A 17,861-nucleotide genomic window follows, 5' to 3' on the forward strand; every position below is an offset into this window, starting at 1 on the left:
CCCATAATCTTCTAGTCAAAAAAGGTATGGTTTTTAATCTATCCTCTTTGTAATTTTACAGCCAAATGTGCAAATATCTAAGGATGTAGAAAAATGTGAGGTAGTCACCGATTTTATTAAAAAAAAACCAACTAACCCAAATAGCTGAGGGGGAAAAGATTGATAAAATTAAATATTATAAATGCAGATCATATATTCAGAGCTATATAATCAAGAGATGTTTAAACAGCCTTAATATTTCTAACCTAGTAATTCAGTCTTCATTTGCTAATATGATCAAGGGAGTAACGAAAACCTGAAATTATTCTTCAGGCAAATAATCAGCCCGTGCATAATCTAAGGCTCTTGGTTCAATTCAGCTTCATTTGAAAAAAGTGTTCTTCTATTTAATAAGAAATCATAATTTATGACTATGATTACTCTCTCTCTCCCTCTCCCTCTCTCTCTCTCTCTGTGAAAGAGAGAGGGAGGGAGAGAATGAGAATTATTGGTAGATTAAAGATTGGTTTACAGATTAGTTTTCCTTGAGGAAGTAAGGCTGAGATTGAGAACTGGTGGTTTCCAAATGGGTCAGACCCACAATGACCAAAGTGATGAGAGATGCCTGGGAATTACAGCTGAGAAACAAGAAAGGACTAAACATGTCTGTGTGTATGTGTGTAATCTGTGTCTATAATCTGTGTCTGTGTGTATATGGTTCTGCATGCTGCAGTTTTAAATATATGTTGGGGGAGAGATATTTTTGCACTATATATATATATATATATATATATATATATATATATATATATATATATATGGATCTTTGGTCATTCGGGTTTTTCCCCGCGTAGAGTTGAAGGTGTAGGAGCAACGTTTCGACAGAATCCCATCCGTCATCCTCAGGCTGCTGGCTTCAGCTTCCTTCTTCAGAGCACACCTCCACCCACAGAACACACCCCCTCTGGCAGTTTAAAAAAGAGGAACAAACAGCCACTACCACATGCTTCTCCCAGAAGAAGGAAGCTGAAGCCACTAGCCTGAGGATGACGGATGGGATTCTGTCGAAACGTTGCTCCTACACCTTCAACTCTACGCGGGGAAAAACCCGAATGACCAAAGATCCACATACGAACACCCGCGAAAACCTCAGAAAACATATATATATATATATATATATATATATATATATATATATATATATATATATATATATATATATATATATATATATATATATATATATATATATATATATATATATATCTTTGGTTATTCGGGTTTTATATATATATATATATATATATATATATATATATATATATATATATATATATATATATATATATATCTTTGGTTATTCGGGTTTTATATATATATATATATATATATATATATATATATATATATCCTTATGTGTGTATCAAAACGGTGGCAATAGTAAAGTAGCTCTAACAGTGTCTGCATATCCTTACACAGTTAAATTGGTTATCAATTTGTAAGCTTCTTCAGTCATTAGGGCAGCTCTAACCAGCTGTTTCAGGATACAGATTTCCTAACTGAAGATCTTAGTTTATTCAGTTTCTTAATGCTTCATACTACAAAAAATAAAATGAAAATTATAAGTATTTCATAGTTCAAATGCATTTGTAATGAGCATATTTGAGATTCTAAAGCAGCAAAACCTGCTAGATAAATATTTATATCTGTATTTTTAAACTAAGACAGTTTACTAGGAAATAAACTCCTTCTGAACTAAGTGAAGCTTATTTTTAAGTAAATATACCCAGACTCCAATAGTTAACACCTAAACAACTTTAAAAAATACGCAGACCTATAGGAAGCTGGAAAATGAATGACATAAAAGCATCCTAGCTGTTAGTTTTCATTCTTTTTTAAAAGTGCATATTGGGATAAGTAAAGTAACATTTTATGTTTTCAGATTTCCTGGAGGATGTCACATCCCATGAAAAATCAAATCTTAGTTATGTGATTTAGTATTTAGATATAAACAATTCATTTACATTCCATACAACCAATATTTTATAAGAAAGAACCTCACCTCAGGAAATAAATTCTGAGCAAACCTTGATATTTATCGGTGCTCCTAAATCTACAGAATAATTATTAGTTTTAAGTGAAATCTCTCCCTGCCCTTAAGCACACCCCTTTTGCTAGAATGTTTGCAAAATAAGAATTTCATCCCCCATCCTGAACAAAACTTTAGCTACACATTTCAAAGGGCTTTACTCTTTTGAAATTATTATTCTCTCCCCAAATGGCAATTTGCTAAGATGTCAGAGCACCTTGCTGAGCTAAGCATGTGAAAAGCTATATGAAAATTGTGACAGAAATGAACTCCCTTTCATTTTCCACTATGAAAGGGCAACATCCATTTTCGTAATAAAAACAATAAGTCAATCTACTCTCTGGTCCCTCCTTTCCTTCCTTCACACCTCACCACTGGTAGTAAGGTGAGACTGGATCCCCAAAACAGCAACCACAAAAATAACAATAATTAAAAATAGCTGCAAGGTAGAGAACCAATGAAAAGAGCTGTGTCAAAATTTGAGGAAAAGTGGGCTTGCAAGTGCAGTATTTCTTCATGTGCAGTATTTGTTTTTCTACTTCAGTGTCTCCTTTGGAAAAGAAGGCTTAGTGGAATGTATGTTCTCCTCGGACAATGTGGGAAGAGAACTCATATCGGTCCTGACTCCGGTATCCACAAATGTTGCATTCTAGGGGGTCTCGATAGCCATGACACCCCATATGAATGGTGTACATGACATGGTCTAGGAAAAGAATTCGACAGTGTTCACACTTAAATGCCCTTATCTGCTCTCCTTCTCCATTGAAGACCTTATAGATATCCTTTAAAGAGCCCTTTGATACTTTAGTGACCTCCAAAGCCTTGGAGTCATCCTTCATGTAAGCTGGGCTTTGCTTTCGTTTGGGATTTAAGGCAAGGTTTCCTTGAAAGGACTGGTGGTCCTCGTGGCTGCTCTCCGAGTCAGAGGAATCGAGGCAGCTATTGCTAGGTGAAGCCTCTCTTTCTTGAGGATGACTCTTTGGTCTGATGAGGGAGAGAGGGCCATCCACGTTATTTTCATTGCTGTCAGTGGTTTCTCTGCTTACTGGTCTTTCTATCCTGTTAGGGTTGTAGACCTGAGCATAAGCTGAACTTATGACAGGTGCCACATCAGCAATTGTGCTTGGAGTGTGCTGCACAAATGGGTGAAGTCCCTCTGCCCCAAGGTAAGAGATTGCATTGTTGATTGCTTGGTCCATCATGTGAGTTTGCATCAGCTCAGCATCTCTCTCATATGGTAAGCTTGGATCAAAATGAATATCTGGATAACCATATCTCACGAGCTTTTCACCTACATGAGAACAACAGTAAGAAGGAAAAAAATACCACTAATGAGATAAGAAATATAGATCAACAATGCAAATCCATTGGTAGAAACTGATACATAAAATTTTGCTTTTTTAAAAAAACTATCCCAGGAATGTTTACTCAAAAAGAAACTATATTCCATGGGATTTGCCAACCAGTAATTGTGCAAGGGACTCTTGGCAGAATCTGAAGTATTTGCTAAATTAGCAACAATGGAATACAAATATAATCAAACCATTGTCTTTAGATTTTCATTTTAAAATTCCATGATTTATTTAACTTTTATATTTTACAATCCATAGGATCTCCACTTCAGATTTACATATTCGAATAAAATACATACTACTTTCCAAATGTCAAAAATATATACATGCTGATTTATAATATTTCTAAAGAGTGACATAATTGGATTGCTATTTTCAAATAATACAGGAACACAAATTTACATATGGAAAGAGATAACAACAATGTATCTTTTAAAATACGTTAGGTGAAAATCTATGTAAGATATGGAGCCCTCAAGCACTGAAGCAACTAAAATCAAGAAAAATAAGACATCCTATTATAGTTTCTAAAATGTTGATGCAAATGTTGATCATTTGAGAATAAACCATATAAAACAATATTGACATTATGTATTCACAGATAACACAATTTATTAGAATCAGTTTTTCAAAAAATATTATACATCAGAAGCAGTCGTGGGGTTCAAATATGTGAGCAACCAGTTCTCTGTGTGGATGCTGCTTCCGGAAGTCCATTCTGGGCCTGGGCTACAAAAAATTAGCTACCAGTTCTGCCGAAGTGGTGCGAACCAGCTGAATCCCACCACTGATCAGAAGTGAAAAATGTGTGCCTCACAAATCAGGCTTCTTCCCATGTTCAGTGCAGATTGTTCATTCAAAGTAACATCCTTATATTACTAATTTCAGAACTGAGCTCAGTCATTTTGGATCATTTGAATTTGTCTGTATATGCCCAAATGTCCTGACTATCTGAGCAAATCAAGAGATCAAGGAAGAAAGTTTGAAGTTTAGGCCTTAAGAAGCCTTAAAGAAGGAGGTTAGAAGAGGGGGAAAGAACAAGATAGTAAAAGGATTGCATCAACAGAGGAACCAGATGGTTATAACTTTTCATTTTCTCCTATAGGTGACTTTTGGAGGGCATGCTGACTTTCACTCTCATAATACTAGAATAACACTCAACCCTGATATGATCTTGGATAAAGTACGCATGACTGAAGGAGAAGCAAAGTCTGATTCTGTACTATCCTAAAGAAATACTCAATGTAACAGCCGCATAGGTCTGAGAAGGAGGAGGAAGAGGTTGTAAGACTTCAACCATAAAAAAAAAACATTTTAAACAATCCAAAACATACACCACATGCATAAATACACATATATTTTTTCTGCTAATAAGTACAAGTTTTATACAGAATATAGAGATTTATTGCTTACTCTCTACTTGTATCCTCATTTCTTTTGGCAGAATCAGTCTAGGATCGAAGATGATAGGGGATTGAAGATAGGGGATTTCAGTAACGTATGCTAACTAACTCTTTCAAGTCCAACTCAGGATATTATAATTATTCTGATAACTGTGGGACCATCTATATCAATTATAGAGCTAACATATTATATATAGTACAGTTCATTTTCTCAATTTGGTTTGGGGCTATTGTGGACTGATGGAGAGAAGACCACTTATTTGTCACTGATGGATACTCTCTAGTAAGATATGAGCTGGCAATGACTGGCACCTATTATGATCATCTGCTTCCAGAGATTTATAAAATCCAAGGATTCTTGTTGGCCCTGAGTGATTTTCCAGGCAATTTAGCTGATAATTCCCTTAGGACCATAGTCACATAATTGAATGGTGAGATGAAAGGGTGTATTGATTAAAAGTATCACTTCAAAAACCATCTCTGATTCTAAATTCCACTTAGAATACTCAGTTTTTCATGCATTCTGAACAATGAAATAAGACTGTATTCAGCTAAAATGGAGACAAAGTAAATTGTATTCTTCTGGTTACAGGTTACCTTCCTGTGCTGGTAGTTAGTGTTGTGAAAAAGGTATAAAGCTTGTTCAGGCCTACTTTTAAGTGCTTACCCATTGGTTAATAAAACATCATGCTATAGTTGGAGAGTTAAAATGTTCATCATCCATGGCAATTTAGATGTCATAGTTATTGCAGGATCTATAGAGATTATAGCTGTCAGAATTTGTAACTGTCACCTAGTATAATTACTTATTTATTTACATTTCTTTGTATACCAGCCAGTTCTCAAAAGTCTTGGTGAAATCTGTGAATTAGTTAAATTGCTTGTAATGGTTAGGGTGATTACCTTGTTCTATGAATCTTTGCTTATCATGACTAGCAGTACCTATCAGGAAGCCTCAAACTGGTGGGGCTGGAAAGGAATTAATGCCTTATAAGGTGGAGATATGTCTTCTAGTATGAAAGATGTAGTGGTATAAGTTCTGCATGGATACCAAGTCTTGAACTATGACAATCCACTTGCAAATTCTTTTTTGGGGGGACAATGTAATTAATTGGCTAGCTACAATGGGGGAAGTTTATTATCTAGGCAAATTTCATTGATCAGTGCATCACTGATAACTGCCTTGGTTACCCTAATATTCTTTTCTAAGTGAAAGATGGGAGGAATATTACTGAAAATCTGGTCCCTGGACCAGCCTTGTGATTAAAGAACTGGAAGTGCAGTATTTCAGTAATTCAGTTTCTATTTAAAGGATTGCTACCAGAAGTGGTATTAGGAAACTTTTGTTCCAGATTCTCTTCTTCCTGTGTTTAGCTTCTATGTAAGAAGTTAGGGACTGCTTTTAACAAATCAAAAAGGAATGTTTTTCATAACAAAAAAAATGATTAAAAAAACCAATAAGATATAAGAAGTTACTATACGACATCAGCTGGAGAACTGAAGCTCATTGTCACTGATTGATTGATTCAGTTTGTAAGGTTGCCTAATTCTACAAGTAATACAAAATAAAGTAAGAGCAATGGAAAAAAAAACTGCATTGTGGAAATTATGGAAAAGATTTTAAACATCATAACATTAAACATAATATACAAGGCCTACTAGAAAACCCACATTTTAAAATCTTTTCTAAAGGGTTGGACCCATTGGTGGATATCACCATTCAGAATCAGAGAAAAGGCACAGCTCCCGGGTCGCATAAGATGGCACTATTTAATTTTGGTTTTTTAAAGGGTCTCAGAGCATGTTAACAATGCAAATATTATAGAATGGGGAGAAATAGTTAGAAACATGCAGTCCTACAAAATCAAGCCCCTAAACCACAAATAGCTTTATAGATGACAATGAACACCTTGAATTGCACCTAGAAACCTTCCTCTAATCAATGCAGCTTGATTATTTTGTTTTATGGTTTTACTCTGTAATAGTACATAGTTCTGTTTTCATATGATTTCATAATCATACTCTGTAATTCTTTAATGTTGGGAAAAAACGACATTAAACTTTTTATATATTTATACAATAACATTTGTAGTCAGTCACATAACAAATTACACAAGGACATTATTTTGCATATTTTCATATAAACTTGATTAAAGAGCATTGGAATGGATTTGCCTGCTTACTTTTTCCAATGGTATACAATTCTACAAAGAATTATGGTGGTTTCATAAATTGGCAATTGCAAAGAAGGTAATTATTCAACGATTGAACGATTTATAGTCTTAGATTATAGATGACTGCTCATTTCATGATTATGAACTGACACCCCATTGATGTAATGGAAAGACTGATTAATATTATTTTGAATGGTCAAGATTTAATTACTTTTTTAAAAAAAATCAATATATGCGGTGTGATTATATATGTATGATATGCCTTACATATCTTACCTGCCATATATTTTGTTTTGTATGTACAAAAAGAAAAAAAATATTTTAGAAGGTATGTACAATATTGCCCTATTGATTTTTCTGTGATCTTATTTATTTACGACTGCAAATTATATGCCCCTCCATTTGCAAAGACTTTCAGGAGCTCTCATGGCAGAAAGTGAAGAGGAACTAAAGAGCCTCTTGTTGCGGGTGAAGAAGGAGAGTGCAAAACTTGGGTTGAAGCTTAACATTAAGAAAACCAAGATCATGGCATCCGGCCCTCTCAATTCCTGGCAAATAGATGGGGAAGAAATGGAGGTAGTGACAGATTTTATTTTCATAGGCTCCAAGATCACTGCAGATGGGGACTGTAGCCAAGAAATTAAAAGACGCTTACTTCTGGGGAGGAAAGCCATGGCAAATCTAGACAGCACACTAAAAAGCAGAGACATCACCCTGTCAACAAAAGTGCATATCGTCAAGGCGTTCAAACTGGTCAGTCCTAGAGGAGATAAACCCTGACTGCTCTTTAAAAAGCCAAATCCTGAAGCTGAAACTCAAATACTTTGGCCACCTAATGAGAAGGAAGGTCTAATTCCTACAGGCCACAACAAATATATTTTTATTAGTTTTCCATTATTACAGTAAAATCTTTAAAAAGCAACGTGGTGTCCAGGTTACAATAGTTCCATTTCAGGCAAATACATATTATTACAAATCTCCAAGTTATATTCAATACTTTCTCTCTCTCTCTCTCTCTCTCTCTCTCTCTCTCTCTCTCTCTCTCTCTCTCTCTCTCTCTCTCTCTCTCTCTCTCTCTCTCTCTCTCTCTCTCTCTCTCTCTCTCTCTCTCTCTCTCTCTCTCTCTCTCTCTCTCTCGGGGCCTAGCAAGGTATTCCAAATACTTAACAAACACTATATATATATATATATATATATATATATATATATGTGTGTGTGTGTGTGTGTGTGTGTGTGTGTGTGTGTGTGTGTGTGTGTGTGTGTATGTATATTTCATATTTTAACATTCCATCTTTAACACATCAAACACCTTGTCTATTTTTCTAACTTTAATTTTACATTGATATTGTAATTAAAATGTTTAAAATTTCTCATTTTCATATTGCTAAATAACCTCGTTTCCCTTTGCACAATTTTCTCCAATATCTGGTAATGTAATCCAGTTCTTATTTATCTCATTTCCATATCCATTTCAATTATACAATATTTAGAATAGTAGTCATTAAAATACCAATTTTTAAGAAGGAGAGGAAAAAAAGACAAAAAGGAGGACAATATAATATTCTTATTTCTCATTTATAGTTTCTACATATTAAAAATTAACCAAAATTTCTTCCATTTCAACATTTAATACATCTCTACATCTCTACATCTAAGTATATTAGTTACATTCTATCATTTTAGCATATATACATCTTAACCCATATCATTTTAAAAATTCAATATTTCAATGTTAGTATTCATACATCTGTATTTTATTTTTATTTTATTTTTTTAGTTAGTAATTTTATCTACTCATCAAAAACAATCTCTCATAACCCCAATACAATCCTGACTATTTTGATATCATGTATCTCAGACCTCTTAAAAATGTTCATATTTCTTCAATCTTATTCTTGCTTTCTTCTTTTGCCATGTCATTCTACGCTTCTTTGCCTCAGGGTCATCAAAACATTCTTGTATCATATTGAAGTGGCCCTCAGTCTCTACCTTTGAAGGACTGAAGAGTCTGCCAACAGCACCAAATCTTCTCATCATTTCCACCTCCTGATACAATTGTCCTGGTCCAAATAAACTTCCTTCCATATTTTCTCCATTACAATCTTCAAAAACCTGTATTTGTTGAATATTTAATTATTCTGCCAATGTATTTGGTTGTTCAATTTCTCCTGTTAAGTTCGGTTCCAATAAGATACGGGTGTCAAACTGCCGGCCCATGGGCCGGAGCATCACAGAGAAACCACGCCATCCCATTTTCGGCAATGGGAAAAAGTTCCGATACATCACAAGACATCACATGACATCACGAATTTGACATGCCTGCAATAAGATATTAATTGTAGTCACAGTTTGAATTTGAGTTTGTTTCCTCGAGATGCTTTCTAATTCTTTTCCAAAAGCTCTTATTTCATCGCCAGCTGTAGAAAGGAACTGATAAGTTTGGTAAGATATTTCCCACATAGCATGAATTTGTTTCTGAAACTCTTCCATCGTGAAAATTCACATCTGGTGTTCAAGGTTACTTTTATCTTGTTTTTCTTAAATATTTTCTTGGTCTTTTTTAAGAGAAAGTCAGATTGCAATTTCAAGTTTAGCCACTGGGTGTCCCCCCAAGTACTTTGGAAATTCTTTTCTTTTAGTATTTCTTTAACTTTTTTTTAAGGGTTAAATTTCCCCTTCCCTCTCCACAGGGGGGAAAATACTTAACAGCTTAATTAGGTGAAAAGAAGATGATTAAGGTATAAGAGAGGAATCTTACCCCTGTCTCTTCCATGCTGCTTTAATGTTGCCTGATGGTAGATTTGACTTCGGCTGTCTGCAGCCTATGGTCAGTCTTCCTATGGTCAGTCTTTCATCCACCGGTACAAAGGGAATGCAGGCACTAACGGGGGGGTTGCTGCTCCCCCAAAAGCCCCTTCTGTCTGGACACCCCTCCAGGGCGACTCTTCGGTCCTTTTAGGACCCCCCAGCGATGCGAATCTGGACGTGGAAGATGGGAGCCGTCCTCCAGACATCCATTGTCAGCTGTTGGCAAACCAGAAGTCTCCTCCGAGGCTTTCCTGCTTCTTACGGTTCGGACCGCCATCCAGAACCGTTCTGCTGGGTGCCTCCCTTTCCAATCTCCCTCCAAGAGATCTGGGGCTTTAAAAAGTCCACCAGGCACAGGGAAGTAGCTGTGGAATCGGTGCACTTATTCGGAGCGCCATCTCAACACAGCCATTCCATTTGGCAGCTCAACTTATTACAGAGATACACAATAGAAAGGCACGAGAATCACAAAGCAAAGAATGGGAAATTGAGAGAAAGGAAAAAAATGAGCTATGGTAATGATGATGAATGCAGACTTAAAGAATTTAAAGAAGACAGACCAACGAGAACAACAAGATCAAAATATAGGCAGTAATGTGGAAGAACTAACAGCACTATCACTAAATGTAAATGGTTTAAATTCCCCAGCTAAGAGAAATAAAATTTAGAACAAGCTTAGTAAAAAAAACTTAGACATAATAATCTTACAAGAAACACAAATAATAATAATAATAATAATAATAATAATAATAATAATAAACCTTTATTGTCAAAGTACAACATATGTACATTGAGATTAGCTGAGCCTCCCCCTGTGCTCTCTCCCCTGTGCTCTCACCAGCACCAAGATCTATTAAATTACCCCAAGTTATGAACAAAATTTGTATCACTCTCACAGCAGAAAAAGGGAGGAATAGTAATATATGTCAAGGAAAGAATTCCAGCAAAACAAATTTATCAAGAAGAAGAAGGTAGAATACTAATAATAGAAATTTCCCTGAATAAAAAACAAAGTCGCTGTGGTAGGAATTTATGCCCCTAACGAGAGACAAAGACAATTTTACAATAAATTACATAAAGTTATTGGTGATATCGAAAATGAGAATATTTGTTTAATTGGCAATTTCAATGCAACTGTAGATAGAGAACTAGACCATAAAAGTGAGAATGCAAGGAAAGGAACTAGAAGAATACTACCTGGTACTTTTTTTAAAATGGCGGAGGAATTTAACATTCAGGATAGCTGGAGGGAGAGAAATTTGAATGTAAAACAATTCACGTATTATTCAGGGCATCAACAATCGTGGTCCAGAATTGATATGGTCTGGACAACGAAAGAATTAAATTCAGATGTAGAAGATGTAATAATAGATATTAATACATGGGCAGACCACAATCCTATTATAATCAAATGGAAAGGACAGAAGACAACAAGGAGGTGGACCTTAAAAAAGGCAATCTTAAATCAAAAAGAATTCAAGTATAAGATGGAAGAACAAATGCAGATATTCTTCCAGATAAACAAGAAAGAGGAGACTAATACCCAAAATCCATGGGATACGGCCAAGGCAGTTATGAGAGGAACCGCAATTGCATACATGGCCAATGAAAATAAAAAGAAAAGGCAGTACCAAAACAGTTTAGAGGAAGAATACCAAAAACTAGAAACAGAACTACAAAAAAATCCCACAATGTAGGGATTTAAAATGACAACTAGATCTAAATAAACATAAATTGAACATTATAGAAAAAGAAGAATTAGCACAAAAAATAAAAAAGTATCAGACAAATTTTTTTGAACAGGCAAATAAACCTGGGAGATGGTTGGCCTATAGACTGAAAAAACAAAAAGATAAAAGATGGATTAGTAAACTATGCAATGAAGTGGGGGAGATGGTACACCAGAATGAAGAAAAAAAAGTGATGTACAAATTCTATAAAAACCTCTATAAAGATGATGAAAAGATTAATGAGGGAAGAATATTAAAATACTTCATAAATGCTGATCTGCCGAAGGTCCTGGAAGAACTCCAAAATATATTAAACAAGTATATAACATTTCAGGAAATTATGGAAACAATTAAAAAACAAAAAAGTAATAAAACATCTGGCCCTGACGGACTACCGTCTGAAATATACAAAAATCTTCAAGAATTTTTGGGCCCAACTTTATTAGATACATTTAACATGCCGGCCACATGACCACGGACACGTCCTCGGACAAGCGCTGGCTCTTCGGCTTTGAAACGGAGATGAGCACCAGCCCCTAGAGTCGGAAACGACTAGCACACACGTGCGGGGGAACCTTTACCTTTTAATGAAGTATTAAAAGTAGCAAAGATCCCAAATTCTTGGAAAGAAGCAACCATTACGTTATTTCCTAAAGAAAACTCTGATTTGACTCTCATTAAAAATTATAGGCCTATATCCTTATTAAATACGGACTATAAGATCTTTAAGACAATAATGGCAGAAAGATTAAAAAGATACTTGGTTGAATTTATTCATACTGATCAAAATGGCTTCTTGCCCAAGAGGCAAATAAGACAAAATATTAGGATAATATTAAATATGCTAGAATATTACAAATCACATAATGAAAAACAAATGGCATTGATCTTTGTTGACACACAGAAAGCATTTGACAATGTCAAATGGGATTTCATGTTGACCCCACTTAAACATATGGAATTTGGGGAAAGGTTTATAAACATATTCAAAGCAATTTATTCTAAACTAGAAGCAAAAGTAATTATAAATGGAGAATCAACAAAAAGTTTCCAAATATAAAAAGGTATGAGACAAGGTTGCCCACTATCAGCATTATTATTTGTACTCTCTCTGGAAGTTTTAACAAGAATAATAAAAAAAAAATAAAAAAGGCTTAGAAACTAAGAAAGAGATATTTAAATTACAGGCCTATGCAGATGATTTAGTCCTTATTTTGGAAGAGCCCCTAGACTATTACAGGTTTTGGAAAGCTACAGAGATGTAGCGGGGCTGAAGATTAACATAGAAAAAACCAAAATGCTAGTTAAGAATATGACCAAATTACAAGAAAACGAGCTAGCAGGAAAAAAAACTTTCAAATAACTAAAAAAGTAAGGTACCTGGGGATTCAACTGATGGCAAGATGCATAACACTTAAAAGAGAAAACTATGATAAATTAATAGACCAAATTACAGTGGATTTAGATAGATGGAAAAACTTGCAGCTCTCCTTTATGGGGAGAATCGCAACAATTAAGATGAATGTACTCCCTAAAACTACTTTTTTTGTTCCAATGCATACCAATTAAATTAGGCAAAGACTTCTTCGAAAATTTAAACAAAATTATATCCAAATTTATTTGGCAAGAGAGAAAACTGAGAATTAAATTCAAATTATTACAAGATGCAAAGGAAAGAGGAGGATTCGGCCTTCCATCAGGTGGCAACATCTGCTTGGATAAAAGAAAGGATACACCTAAGGAATAGGAGATTGTTAGCATTAGAAGGCCATGACATGCAGATAGGGTGGCATGTGATACTGTGGGAGGGGAAACAAAAGACATATCAGTATTTTCAGAAACACTACATTAGACAGGCACTATTAGATGTGTGGACCAAAATTAAAAAAATTAACTACATAGAAATTCCCAATTGGATATCGACATTGGAGATATTTATACACCCAAAATTTATGAACTTAGGAAGGGTAATTACATATAAGGACGTTCTAGATGCGAATGGAGTTGAAAACAAGGAAAGAATTACTAGAACATGGCATAGAGCTGGAATGGTGGGCGTATCTGCAAATATAATCGTGATATAGAAAATATAAAAAAGAAACCGGAATAAAGTTAGAACACACAGAATTAGATAAAATTTTATTAGGAACAGAAGATAAAACGATAAAAAAGATATATCAATATTTACTAAAACAAGACATGCTAGCAGAACAAGTAAAAGATACAATGCTAATTTGGAGCAAAAATTTTGGTTATAGTATTGATTTAGATAATTGACAATTATTATGGGACAGGAATAGGAGGGTAATGTTAGCCACCACCTATAAAGAAAATCTATCTAAGATGTTTTATAGATGGCACCTTCCCCCCACAAGACAGCAAAATGGACAAAAAACCTCATTGACATGTTGGAAATGTAGAAAATCACCAGGGACCTACTACCACATGTGGTGGGAATGCCCCAAAGCTCAAGAATTTTGGCATTTGATTAAAAATTGGCTGGAAGAGATACTAACACAAAAAACTGAATCAAAACCAGAAACTTTTTTACTAGGGATTACCAAGGATAAATTCAGCAAAGGATCTTTATATTTAGTACTGCACATTCTAACTGCAGCAAGACTAACCTATGCTCAGAAATGGAAGAGAAAAGAAACCCCCACCGAAGAAGAAGTAATAAATAACATCCTATCCTGCACTGAAATGGATAGGTTAACATTAGAGCTTAAAAATAAAACCGAAACAGACTATTATGAAATTTGGAATGAAATGTATAAATGGCTAGAGTCAAGGAGGAATGCTGGGATGAATGTTGATTGATAAGCCGACAGTTTAAAAATCTTTATACTAGTATTCTCTTTAAGATAGAATTGAAAGTTACTTAAACACAATGTATATGATCGAAAGAATGTTTATTAGAAAGTTCAGATTGTATATGCATATTTTGTTATAATGTAAAGAGTGTTTTTTTCTTTTTACAAGGTAAAACTAATACTATTGTTTAAACCAGGGATGTTGTATCATGCCCACTGTGTTTTTTTCACTGTATATTCAATAAAAAAAACTTTTTTTAAAAAAAGAAAAAGAATTATTTTATTTTCTCATATTCTAGGGGATTATATTTTGAATCTAAGGTTTTATTTTTATTTTGTTTCAGCTTTTCTCTGAAGCATGACATTTTACTCCCTTTCTTTAAATTTCAACTGTAACATTACTATACTGTCTTAGTTTCATCTGAGAGTAAAAATCAAACTCTAGATTTGAAAGACATAGTGTACATCGTGTTTCAGCTTTCTCTATATGAGTACAATCCTTTTTAATGAAAAGGTAGAACTATTGAGCTTTGCTCAAATTATCATCCTATCCACATAGAATAGAATTAGCTTTCTTTACAGATGTTATAAAATTTAATATGTGATTGGGCATACATCGACAAGATAAATGTATTTCTGCAAAATTTCTGAAAAGGAAACACATATTTTTATAATTATTGCATTGTGCAAATATTTTAACTATTGCAAATGAAGCACCTTTGTTCTGTTGTTATTTATTTTTATAATATACACTATTTCCCCATTTTTCTGAGAAATAATATGATGGATTTTTTGTGTTTCTGATCTTATTTTGCTGGCACAAGTGGGAATATTTATTTATTTATTTATTTTTGGGACTTATATGCCGCCCTATCTCCCAAAGGACTCAGGGCGGCTAACAACAATAAAAATGACAATACAAAAGTTAAGAGAAATTAAATAAACAGCCCCCAAAAAATTAATTAAACAATTAAAAATTAAAACATTTTTTTAAAAAAATAAACAAATAAAAAATAGCTAAATAGCTGAATCTTTTACCAAAACAACCTGAATCCAGAAAATACAATTCTAAACCATCATAACAGGTTAATTTATTCTTCAATCGAAGTAAAGCTTTGGTAAACAATATAGAATAAATATTCATTAATGATGGGGATTACTGCCAATATATTGATTTATTACATGCTAATCAGTGTTAAAATCAGAGTCCAATACCATTTTAAGAGGATCAGGCTGGATATGTTTACATTTCTTATGAAATGTAACTTTCTGCAAGGTAACCCTTTTTGTGAAAAGCAGCCAATTGGAGCTGCCATATTTTTATTTATTTTACTGGTCACCCAGGAGCTCTTTTGATCACTAGGGTGAATGCTGGGATTGCTTATGACCATCCAAAACTCATTAGTTACCTTACCTATATCCAGGGTCTCAGGTGGGATGAGGGATTCCTACAGCAAACCCAGGGCCCAAGTGGAGAAACTCCAAGCCCTAAGCCTGCTGGGTCCTTCACAGCTGAGCAGCCTCACCCAGGACTCTATCTGAGCTTCAGAGAATCTTGGCTTGTTTTACTTCATTTTTTTTTGTCCCCTGAGAATTTAAACATTCAGCTACCCCACAGTTTTTCATTTATTTTCCAATATCGGTTCAATTCATTCAGCTGGATTTCCTTTTTGTTCCCCGACTGCTTCAAATCCCTCTTAGGGCATACAAAATTATGAGCTGTATCTCCCATCTTGTCCATGTACTCACTTCCCTTATCCTGATTTTGTAATAAGAGAAACCAATATTTACAAGGCAAGCCCAATAATACTTAGATTAGAATACTTCTATTGTGATTTAGGCAGACTAAATAAAAATATTCTTTCAACAGTATGTCTGTTTTAAATAGCATTGTATAACATAGCAGAGGGTAGAGTAAGAGTGTTAAATATTAATGCTAATTTAAAGAAATCCCTTCTAATACAATGTGAACAAATGTTCTAATCAGAACAATCTGTCATACTTTTTTACCGCCAGATGTTCAAGTTTGCACATACTCCTAGGATCTAAAATCAAGCCTTTTTATTAAAAAAGTGAATGGGGGCTACAAATTATATTCTACAGTATTGGTGCTATGGCCATTTTAAGTTTCTAGACCTTCTTGGTTTACCTCATCTCCCCCTCCCCCAGCTGATTTACACCCATACTGAAATTGCCAATGGGAGCATTCAAAAGTTTAGGATTTAATCATAGGCTACCCTTTTTGCTACAAACAACAAAAGTGCTCATCTGAAGCTTACCCACAAACTTCTGTGGGGTGGAGCTTTTACGCTTTCCCATGTTGCTTGTCAGCTTCTCTATAACAGCAGGTCTTTCAAAAGGCACCAGAGCAACACTGTTGTCCATCCCAGCTTCTTGCTCCTTACAATCTTCCATAGTAGAGACTACATAAAACCAAAAAGCCAAATCAGAAAGATCTAACTACACTTCCAAGAAATGTTTAATTGATAAACAGAATGATCAACATGGTAAACTTTGCAAACTATAATTTATTAACATGTGCCATTAAAAGCACGAGGGAGAATTTAGAGACATTCAGTAATGATCTCCTTTGGTTGGGGACCCTCTGGGCCTGAACTCACGTCTGAAAGAAAAAATTTCAGAGTGGGGAAAACAATTGCACCAATTCTCCTAGCAAAAAAGGCAGGGAAGAGGAAGATTTAGGAATGTTACTACCAGATGGTGATCACAGATACGAGGGTATGTTTCTCTAAGTAATTGCATAAGCCAAGAATCTGTAAGACCTTTAGATAAAAACATACATTATTCTCCAAGGTATTAACTCTCACAAATCAATAAAAAGTTAAGTACCCTGATATTAAACACATTATGACAACATTTCAAAATACTACTAATTTTATTACCAAAGACAAAGCTAAAAAGAAAAAAAGAAAAGAAAAATAGCCTTCTACGTTAGGGAATATGCTGATTTCTATATTTTATTTCTAAACTGGCTCTGCTTTTCTAATAATCCATAGTGATGCCAAAACATACACAATATTGTTCTCCCCAACCAAAAAAACTGTGAGTCCTAAGCAACCCTATTCTTGAAGATTAATAAATGGAGGCTTACATGATGCAATCTAAGTCAAGGCATGAAGGGAAGAGAGGCTACTGAAGGAGAAAAAGAAAGACTGCAAGTATTTCATCTTTTCTTCCCAGGGTAAAAAAAAAGAAAATGTTTGTATCTCCGTTCTCATGACAGATCCAGAAGGAGTGAAAGGAGTGGATGTGGGGAGTTGACACTGGCAGATTCTGCTCATCATACCACTCCTATAGTTTCTGTGGAATGCCTGTGTACAACATTTGTTCTCTACAAACACTAGTTTTGCAAATACTTTGCTCCTTCTGGTAACACCTAAGAGGTTTGGAAACTAATTAAACTGATGCTTAAAACTTACCAGGGTAACAGCAGCAGGACAGACTGTCCACTACACCTGAGGAAAGCAAGTGAGTTGTGGCTGTCCTCTAGGA

At 34.6% G+C, this 17,861-nt stretch overlaps 1 protein-coding gene across 9 annotated transcripts in view; it reads right to left on the reverse strand.

Annotated features, from left to right (window-relative positions):
* Positions 1-1,561: 1,561 nt before the first annotated feature.
* Positions 1,562-17,861, reverse strand: part of IKZF2 (IKAROS family zinc finger 2) — a 174,570-nt gene continuing 158,270 nt past the window's right edge. For 8 of the 9 annotated variants that reach the window (XM_083354655.1, XM_083354654.1, XM_083354659.1 and 5 more), the window contains one exon: positions 1,562-3,359. In XM_083354655.1, the coding sequence (XP_083210781.1) occupies positions 2,635-3,359 (725 nt within the window). In that variant the 3' untranslated portion in view covers positions 1,562-2,634. Of the gene's footprint in view, positions 3,360-16,627; positions 16,772-17,861 lie in introns of all 9 variants that reach the window. The other variant, XM_083354662.1, reaches the window with a different exon arrangement.

This window comes from Vipera ursinii, assembly GCF_947247035.1.
Source record: "Vipera ursinii genome assembly, chromosome: 1".
NCBI lineage: Eukaryota > Metazoa > Chordata > Lepidosauria > Squamata > Viperidae > Vipera > Vipera ursinii.